We start from the raw sequence: 10,856 nt of genomic DNA on the forward strand, positions 1-10,856 counted from the left end.
AAATATACATCATTTTAGAGTCCGTAATTAGGTAGGTTCACAGAAAGTAAATTAAAAAAGACATAGATATGTACATACACACATATATTTTAATCTTGGGACATTGTAAATTTTCACTGTTATCAGGGAATAGGTTCTGTGTAAGATTACTGGTATAACTGATTATAAACTGATTGCTAATATAACAATCAATGTAAGGAATACTTGGGGTTGAATTTTACCAGAAAATAAGATAAATCTTAGCAGAATAAATCTCCCTGGTCTTAGATCCAAGCTTTAATTCCTTCTCCTTGGTGAGATTGTGAGGGAAGGAACATGTCTGGCTCATTCCCAGGTATCTTCCAGCACCCAGATGAGCATCTGACTCACAGGAAGCATTCCACAGGTGTTGCTAACTGACTGACTGACTGACTGACTGAATGGATGAGCCATCAATGACCTGATGAATATTTCAATCACAAATGGTCCATTCCAGATAAAAATAGCCATTTTGATACATCAAATGATTTTCTTCCATTGTTTCCTCTTTTTTTTATTGAGGTATTATTGACATACAATATATTACTTTCAGGTATATAACATGATAATTCAAATTTGTATATATTATGAAATGATCACCACAATAAGTCCATTTAACATCTGCCCCATACATAGAGTTTTTTTCCCTTGTGATGAGAACTTGTAAGATTTACTCTGTCAGCAACTTTCAGCTATACAATAGCGTTATCAACTATAGTCACCTATTGTACATTGCATCTCTATGTCTTATGTATTTTATAACTGGAAGTTTTTACCTTTTGACTCCCTTCACTGATATCCCCCACCCTGCTACCCCCCACCCCTGCCTCTGGCTCATGCCTATCTCCGTGAGCTTGGTTTTGGGATGCTATATTTCCATTTTTGTTTGTCTTGGGTATTTTATTTCACTTCTGATTTCTTTGTTGACCCACTGGTTGTTCAGTAGCATGTTGTTTAGTGTCCACGTATTTGTGAATTTTCCAGTCTTCTTGCAGTTAATTTCTAGTTGCATGCCACTGTGGTCAGAAAAGATATTAGATATGATTTCAATCTTAAATTTATTAAGACGTTTGTGGCCTAACATATGATCTGTCCTGGACTGTTCTATCTACTCTTGAGAAGAATATGTATTCTGTTGCTTTTGGATGGAATGTTCTGTATATGTCTGTTGACATCATCTGGTTTCATGTGTCACTTAAGGCCAATGTTTTCTTATTTGATTTTTTCTCTGGACATTCTAACCATTTATGTGAGTGGGTGTCAAAGTCCCATATTGTTATTATATTGCTGATAATTTCTCTCTTTCAGTCTGTTAATATTTGCTTTATATATTTAGGTGCTTCTATGTTGTGTGCATATATATTTATAAATGTTATCTCCTCTTGTTGGATTGACCCCTTTGTCACTATTTAATGTCCTTGTCTGTCTTTACAGTTGTTGTTTTAAAGTTTATTTTGCCTGATATGAGTATAGCTACTTCAGCTTTCTTTTGTTTTTTGTTTGCATGAAACATGTTTCTCCATCCCTTCACTTTCACTCTGTGTGTATCGTTACATTTGAAGTGAGTCTCTTGTAGGCAGCATAGAGATGGGTCTTGTTTTTTTTTTTTATAGTTTTTTTATGTTTTAAATATGTTTTTAATGTTTGTTTAAATGTTTGTTTGTTTATTTATTTATTTATTTATTTATTTATTTTTAATGTTTACTTATTTTTGAGAGAGACTGAGGAAAGGGCAGAGAGAGAAAGACAGAGGATCCAAAGTGGGGTCCATGCTGACAACAGAGAGCCTGATGTGGGGCTTGAATTCATGAACCCGCAAAATCATGACCCGAGCTGAAGTTGGATGCTTAACCAACTGAGCCACTCAGGTGCTCTGGATCTTGTTTTTCAATCCATTCAGCCACTCTGTGTCTTTTTTTGGAGAATTTAGTCCATTTACATTTAAAGTAATTATTAATAGGTATGTACTTACTGACATTGACATTCATTGTTTTCTAGCTGTTTTATATTTCCTCTCTGTTCCTTTCTTCTTTTGTTCTCTTCCTTTGTGGTTTGATGGCTTTTTTCAGTGGTGTACTTAGACTCCTTTCTCATCTTTTGTGTATATGCTAAAGGTTTCTTCTTGGTGGTTACCATGAGGCTTACATTTAACAACTTGTATTTATAATGGTCTAGAGATGCCTGGGTGGCTCAGTTGGTTAACCGTCTGACTTTGGCTCAGATCGTGATCTCGCTGTTCATGAGTTCAACCCCTGTCGGGCTCTGTGCTGACAGCTAGGAGTCTGGAGCCTGCTTCCAATTCTGTGTCTCCCTCCCTCTCTGCCCCTCCCCTACTTGTGCTCTGTCTCTCTCTCTCAAAAATAAATTTTCAAAAAAAAAAAAGTCTATTTTAAGTTGGTAACAACCTAAGTTTGCACACATTCAAAGGCCATACATTTTTATCCCCTTTCATGTTTTATGTTTCTGATGTCACATGTTACATTTTTTTTATTTTGTATATTTCTTAACTAATTATTGTGGCTATAATTATATTTACTACTTTTGTCATTTAACCTTCATACTAACTTTATAAGTGATTAATTCACTACCTTTCTATATATTTACCTTTACCAGTGAGATCTATACTTTCATATATATTTTTGTTACTAGTTAGCACCCTATCTTTTCAGCTTAAAAAAGACCCTTTAACATTAGTTGTAAGTGTTGATGAACTCTTTAGCTTTTGCTTGTTTGGAAACTCTTTATTTCACCTCTGCTTCTGAATGATAAGTTTGGTGAGTAGGGTGTTCCTGGTTGGGAGTTTTTTGTTTTGTTTTTGTTTTTTTTTCCAGCACTTTGAATGTATCATGCCACTCCTTCTGGTCTGCAAAGTTTCTGCTGAAAAATCTGCCAACCCTCAGAGGGGGTTCCTCTATGTGTAACAAGTTGTTTTCTCTTGCCACCTTTATGATTCTTTCCTTGTCTTTAACTTTAGACATTTTAATTATAATGTGTCTTGGTATAGCTCTCTTTGAGTTTGTCTTATTTGAAATTCTCTTTCTGGACCTGGATGTCTGTTTCTCTTCCTGCCTCTCAGTCTGATGCTGTAAAATGAAGAAATGAATCTCTTCCACATAAAGTTCTGGGCACTTTTCAAAGGGCTGCTTCTGGGCTGGGCCCTGGGGCAGGTGAGTCGGCATACAGTTCCTCCATTCAGCACAGCCCTGTGGTTCTCATGGGTACCAGACCTGTTGGTCTTAAAAGCCAGATGTTTTGGGAGCTCATCTCTCAGGTGACTGTCTTAAAAGTTGGGGTACCTGATGTTGGGTATGAGTCCTTTGTTCCTGAGGGAGAAGCTCCATGTGTTGAGTTCCCTCCTGATTTTGGTGGCCCTGTCTGGGGTGGGGCTTCTGGGGGGGGTGGGTTCTGGGTGGGGTTTCTGACAAGATTATAACTTGACCTTTCCTACTCATTCCCATGTGGTTTCTCTCTCATTTGTCTGATGCAGTGGGGTTGTTTTGACAGTGTTTGGGCTTTTTCCCAGAGGCATTTAGCATGTCTATGGGAGGAGACGAGTTCAGAATCTACTTATGTTGCCTCCTTGAACCAGAACCCCCTGTTTCCATCTCTTTTCCTTTCTTTTTCTCCTTCTTTTTCCTGTGTATTTTCACATATATGGCCCAAAGCAAACACAGCCCCAAAGTATTGACAAGTACACAATATCACTACATTACAGTGTTTGCTAAGTGATGTTTTAGTACTTGTATGTTTTAACACCTAGCATACAAGATGTACAAGAGGAGATTGAAGAACGAACACAGAAAAAAGAACACACGTTGTGAAGAAGGCTGCCATAACAAGAAATCCACTTCTCCCAAAGAGACTGGTGCTTTTTTGGAGGTGAATGAGGAAGTCACCATAACTTCTGGGCCATCAATGCCGATGGATCTCCACACAACCCTTGAGCCAACTGGCCACATCTCTTCTGGTACCTAGTAAGGGTTGCTGGCCTGACTGGTCTCCGTCTTCCTCAGTGGCCAGTAAAGACAGTGCAGAACTGATGTTTGGATCTCATTGGCAGGGCCTATGGGAATATCGGATATTTATATTTTCATGTGGTTTGTGAACTGTCATAGGATCCATTTTTGAGAATGTATTCTGCCTATTTCCGGGAGTCTTTTGGGGGTTTGCACAATATATTTACTAGCTGCTGCTGTGTGTTCTTGTCTTCCCACGTAGTAAAGAGTAACACTGTTATGCAAAGTCATCCTGGATCTTAATTTTCCTGAGACGTAGGACTCTGTAGAGGAGATTCCACTGCCTGCAGCAGGGAAAGAACAGAGTCTGGACCCACTTGATTTTTGGACAGGTTCTTTGGAGCACTGGGGAGGAAGCATACAGTTCCCATAAAAAATGAGGCCATTTCTCAAATAATAATAATTTTTTTTAGGGCTTGGAAATCTTTTTGGACTGTAGATGCAAAATAAGTTTAGAGGGAATTTAACGACCACTTGTGGTTAAAATGTGAATGCCCCATATTTTCAGTCCCTAATGATAGGCACAATATATAAACACTTTTTGCTTATATATCATTTTAAGAAACATTCCATAGATTGAGATCATTCCATATGTACTATTTCATAAATCAATGATGCATTATGGAACATCTTTACATGTCAGTCATTGTTGACCTACCTCATTCTTTAGAACCGTGGCTTCATAGAAGTGTTCCATTGCATAGAAGTACTGTAATTTATTTAACCATTCCTTATTTGTGGACATTTAGATAGCTTTCAATCCACTGGTATTCTAATGCTGCTACGAACACCCGTACTGCTGTGCGAGCGTTTTTGGAGGATTACTTCCTATGACTTGAACAGCCAGGCCAGGTGCATATTAAGATATTGGTCAGGCTGCTCTCTGGTGATGTAAGAAGTGACTGAGTGGGCCTGGCTTTCCCATGGTTGCACCAGTCTAAAGAATGATCAGTTCTGATTTGTGAAAATATCTCATTTACAATTGCGTTTAAAAAATGATAAGTGAATTAGAGTATTTTCCATGATCACTTGCCTATTCAGGTCCTTTGCCTGCCTTACTATTATAATTTTTCCTTTTTGATTGATAACATTGTAGCACATCATGGATAGTGACACCTTGACCTATTATGTCAACATTTTGCCTACTTTTAATCTTTTAGCTTTTGTTTTTCTATGTCTTTTGCTGTATGGAAGTTTTATATTTTTTTATATATTTAGTTTATTAGTCTATTGAAAAATGTTTTTTTGAACTTGATATCTGTCAAATGTTCTATTTTTGTGTGGATTGTGAATTATGATAGTATTTCTTTTTGAGAATGTATTTAGCCCCTTTGCAAGGTGTTCTATTTGGGGGTTTGTACCTGTATTTACCATCTGCTGTGTGTGCTGTCTGGGAGTAGGTAAAACCCTTCTTCCTCTATTCTGACATTATTAAAAATATTTCCCAAATATTTTTCTATTACTTGTATGAGCTAAACATGTTTATTCCATTTTGAATTTACGTTTTTGTATGGTGTGTTAAGAATCTACATTTTTTTTATGACTAACTGCTCCAACATCATATATTGAACCATTCATCTTTTCTCCACTGATTCAAAATGCCACCTTTCTCACATAATTTCCTGTATAATGTGTGTTTGTTGGGGCTGTATTTAGTTCCATTTTTCTCTGTCTATTCTTATTTGTAAGGTTTGAAATGTGTGAGAAAGTATATTGTCTGAGATTTAGTGCTTGGCAATTTTATTTTGTAAGCATTCCCCAGAGCTTGTAGGTTAATATAATGATAACGATTATTAAGGTATTCTCATGACAATTAAGAACATCTTAAAAAAAATTTTTTTTAAACCTTTATTTTTGAGACAGAAAGAGACAGAGCACGAGTGGGGGAGGGGCAGAGAGAGAGGGAGACACAGAATCTACAGCAGGCTCCAGGCTCTGAGCTGTCAGCACAGAGCCCGATGCGGGGCTCAAACTCACAGACCATGAGACCATGACCTGAGGCCAAGTCAGATGCTCAACCGACTGTGCCACCGAGGTGCTCCAAGAACATCTTTGTGATAGTACGGAAAGAGCCTCAGTAAATGTCACAGGTATATTTACACGGAAAAGAACTATGCAGACTGACATGTTTGTTAATTCTCAACTGCTGCTTTACTACGTGAGGATTTCCATTTATCCACCTGATAAATGTTTAGGTGTTGAGAAGCTAGTCTGTGCTGTGTACAGGCACTTGGGACATGGGGCAGTAACGAGGCAGGAAGGTTTCCTGCTGGCATGGTTCACACTTTAGTGGGACTAGATCCCTGCAATGAACACAGTCAGTGGAGTTGGGCATTCACAGAGATTCCCTGTCCTAAAACGAGCATTAACATGAATTTTAAAGAATCCATAGACAATGAATTTGTAAATTGTTTCTCTACCTAGGCACCTAACACAAAGTGGTGAAATCCAATGCTCTGTTCCGAAAGCATTAAGTACGTGGTCAGTATTTACAATAGTCAGGACTGGTATGGGGATAAGACCACCAAAAGCCATCACTTAAGACAGACATGACACAAATCAATGTAAGGGTCTGAAAGTAGTCCCATCAGAAGACTGCCATCTCCAGAAACGGTTTGTAAACGTGTCACTGAGAACTGGAAACGGTCATGTTGTCCTGGAGGCTACAGTTACCTTTAGCATGAAGAATGTAACTAAAAAAAATAAAAAATAAATAAAAAAAGGCTCTAACTGAATCAATTGTATTCTGATTTAATTATTTAACTGATTTAAATAATTATGGGTTCATGAAAGCCAGTGCCTATATAAAGCTCAGCAGTGGGGCCAGAGAACTATGCCAAGCAGAATGAGTCCAGCTCTATGTCCTGAAAAGAGCCGCTGGATACTTGAGGCAGCACAGCACAGTGGGAAGCACATGGCTTTGCCAGGGCCACTTGCTTTGTTCCACTTGAAAAGCTAGGACGCCTTGGGAGTAGTGGGATGAAGTCAGGCCAACTTCACATTGAATTCCAGCTCTGTTATTTGGGCAACACCGGGCCCGTGACGGTCCCTCTGAACTTCAGTTTCCTCTATTGAAAAGGGTGGTAACATTCAACCCTAAACACCTTGAAAATACCTGGTTTAATACATGGGAAGTGCTCAGTGAGTGTTGTGAACCTTTCCCTTCCTTGTGCAGTCATAATTCATCCTGGAGTACAAAGGGTAGTTTGGCCTAACACAGTTCAATGGGTCATAGCCTCTAAGCAACCTTCTGACCAGCCTTTGTGTGTACTTTGCCCACCTGGAGGAGCCCAACCTGAACGATCACTTATTCGGCTGGATAGAGCTAAGCTAAGAAACTGGCAACATGACTTATCAGCAGGCATCCTGAGATTTGCTTAGCATGATCTCTAGAATATACTGAATTTTGCGTGAATGGATATAATTAGGTTTCTAAACCCATGAAGCTGGAGACTACTTTAAGAAAAATGTTTATTGGGTCACCTAGGTGGTTCTGTCCGTTAAGCGTCCAACTTTGGCTCAGGTCATGATCTCACGGTTCATGGGTTCCAGCCCCACATTATGCTGACAACTCAGAGCCTAGAGCCTGCTTCAGATTCTATGTCTTCCCTCTCTTTCTCTCTGCCGCCCTCTACCCCGCACCCCCCCCCCCGCCCCACCCCACGGCTAGTACTCTGTCTCTCAAAAATGAATAAACGTTAAAAAAAAAAATAGTATGAATGTCTTTAAAAATGTTTATTGATGGGGGAGGGGCAGAGAGAGAATTGCAAGCAGGTTGCATGTTGTCAGTGCAGAGCTCGATGCAGGGCTCGATCCCACAAACCATGAGAACATGACCAGAGCCAAAATCAAGAGTCGGATGCTTAACCAAGTGAGCCGCCCAGTCCCCCCTGAAGATCACTTTCAAATACTTCTGGTCTGTGAATTTTCAACAGCTATAAATTCAGATACCTCTGGGGTCAGGGAGATCTTAGAAGATGGACACCGTGTTAGCTACTAAGGAATGGTGGAAACTGGGAGAACTGGAAAGGCACACACTGCTACCATATAGGTATTGTTTCCTTTGTCCTTAACAGAACCAAGATTTTGTTCAGGGAAGCGATATGTAGCTGAAAATAGCTTTCTTGAAGTTGGAGATGGTCATGTGACACAGTTCTTGCTAATAAGATAGGAGTGAAGTCTGCTTGTGATTTTTGGAAAATTTTGCTTTCTTGCCAGAGGGACTGATGGACTCTTTCTCCTTGTCAATACTATTTCGTTCCTAGAATATGGATAAAGTAGCTGGAGCTGAAGCAGCCATTTCCAGACAGCGAAGCAAAGGTCAGGATAACTATGTATCTGTTGGCATTCTTGAACTATAGAATCAATGCCAGCAACTGCCTACTTTTGAATTTTTAAGTTAATTTTTAATGTTTATTTATTTTGAGAGAGAGAGTGAGCAGGGGAGGGGCAGAGAATCCCTAGCAGGCTCTGTGCTGTTAGCACAGAGCCCAATGCGGGGCTTGAACTCATGAACTGTGAGATCATGACGTGAGCTGAAACCAAGAGTCAGACACTCAATTGACTGAACTACCCAGGAACCCCTTGAATTTGTTTTCTTAAGGACAGAAATCTCTGATTTGTAGAAGCTTGTTTGGCTAGCTTTTGACAACTTGCAGTCAAATGTAATTCCAAGTTAATATGTTACAATTTACATTGACTTTAAAATATTATGCAGGTCAATGCATAATTTGTTACATTTATCTCCACCATAACAAAGTACCTTAAATATTTCTGAATTAATGTAAAATGGAAACACATTCTTTCACTGTCAAGGCATCTATTACCAGAGGATAGCTTTGGTGAACTGTTCTTTTAATTTCTTTCCTTTTTTTTTTTTTTTAATGTTTATTTATTTTTGAGACAGAGCATGAACAGGGGAGGGGCAGAGAGAGAGGGAGACACAGAATCTGAAACAGGCCCCAGGCTCTGAGCTGTCAGCACAGAGTCCGACGCAGGGCTCAAACTCACGGACCGTGAGATCATGACCTGAGCCGAAGTCGGACGCTTAACCGACCAAGCCACCCAGGCGCCCCTAATTTCTTGAATCTATCAGATTGCACTTAGATAACTAATCACTAAAAAATTTTTTTTTCATTATTTATTTTTGAGAGACAGAGCACAAGTGGAGGAGGGGCAGAGAGAGGGAGACACAGAATCTGAAGCAGGCTCCAGGCCGTGAGCTGTTAGCACAGAGCCCAATGCAGGGCTCAAACTCACAAACCATGAGATCATGACCTGAGTCAAAGTCAGATGCTTAACCGACTGAGCCACCCAGACACCCTGATAACTTGTCATTTTAAAAGCAAGAGATCAAGCAGGCTATCTGGAACCATAGATGTGAACACCTGATTTTTTCTCAATAGCCATTTTTCTCCTTTGAACGTAATTCAGAAATACTTTTATCAATGACATTTACCAAAGTTGTGATTTGGGGATAAATGCGTTTTTGTTTTTATAAGTTTATTCATTCTGAGAGATAGCCCAAGAGGGGGAGGGGCAGAGAGAGAGAAGGAGAGAGAGAATCCCAAGCAGGCTCCACGCTGCCAGCAGAGAGCCCGATGTGGGGCTCACACCCACGAAGCTGTGAGATCATGACCTGAGCTGAAACTGAGAGACGGATGCTTAACCCACTGAGCCACCCGCGTGCCCCAGATAAGTGCTGTTTCTAATCTTGCAATGCTTAAGACTATACTTAAGATACGATTCTTTTCACAAAAATTTTAAAATTTTTAGTTTTTCTTATTATTTTAGAGAGAGAGGGAGAAGGCGTGAACAGGGGAGGGACAAAGGGAGAGAGAGAATCTTAAGCAGGCTCTGTGCTTAGCACAGTCTGATGTAGGGCTTGATCTCAGACCCTGGGATCGCGACAGGAGCTGAAATCGAGAATTGGATGTTTAACCGACTGAGTGACCCAGGTGGCCCAAGATACCATTCTTTTACAACATACTTTAGTTTTATACACAGATTCCATTACAATCTGTGCTTCCCCTTCTGTAGCATAGAGTTATCATGGGGAACAGCTGTTCGGCCAACTCGTTTCCCAGCTTCCTAGTACTCAGGGGCAGCGTTTGGCCAGTTCTGGCTGAGGGAATGAGAGGCAATGTTGTACCTTGCTTCTAGGCCTGCCCAGCTCCTAAAATCCCCCACAGGTGGTCCTCTATGCTCTTTCCCCTTTCTGGCTGGGGGAATGGAGACAATTCCCAGGATGACCTTGGAAGTTGTGTGTTGACTGCAGAACCTCTGTCAACCTGGGTTCCTGCACACTGGAGAGAGCTATCTTGCTTAGTTGTTTACCTGCCCAGCACTGTTAAGGAAATGAGAAGCAAGCTTCTATTATGTTTGAGCCATTATGTTCTGGTGTATATTTTATAGTGCTTAGGTACCTAATGTGTGTTAAGAGCCAAGTGGTGTTTATTCATTCGATATTTGAGTGCCTTCATGTGCCACTCTGGCTCTGTGGCATTGCCATGCTTTCTAACCAGAGTGGCCCTAGCAAAGGTCTCCTTCCATTCTATGGCAGTGGGAGCCAGGGCCCAGATGAGAGCAGTAACATGTTTACTATAATGAAGTTTCCATTCAGGGGTTGTAAACTGAAACCACATTTTCTTGCCACAGTTTCCATTTCCTAGCTACATTCTTTCCAGAAAAGGATCCTTCTTCAGCTTTCTGCTCTCCCATCTCTGTTGACTTCAGATGATAGCTAATCATCTCCAGCTGTACTGCCTCCCAGAGCCCTGCTGGCCTGGTTTCCTGTGCTTATGACAGGAAAACAAGGCCTCA

At 40.3% G+C, this 10,856-nt stretch overlaps 1 protein-coding gene across 10 annotated transcripts in view; it reads left to right on the top strand.

The window, feature by feature from the left end:
* Positions 1-4,963, top strand: part of SLC10A6 (solute carrier family 10 member 6) — a 52,764-nt gene extending 47,801 nt beyond the window's left edge. For all 10 annotated transcript variants that reach the window (XM_042935977.1, XM_042935973.1, XM_042935968.1 and 7 more), the window contains one exon: positions 3,779-4,963. In XM_042935977.1, the coding sequence (XP_042791911.1) occupies positions 3,779-3,993 (215 nt within the window). In that variant the 3' untranslated portion in view covers positions 3,994-4,963. The remainder of the gene's footprint in view (positions 1-3,778) is intronic.
* Positions 4,964-10,856: the final 5,893 nt, after the last annotated feature.

Source organism: Panthera leo, chromosome B1, assembly GCF_018350215.1.
Source record: "Panthera leo isolate Ple1 chromosome B1, P.leo_Ple1_pat1.1, whole genome shotgun sequence".
NCBI classification, from domain to species: domain Eukaryota; kingdom Metazoa; phylum Chordata; class Mammalia; order Carnivora; family Felidae; genus Panthera; species Panthera leo.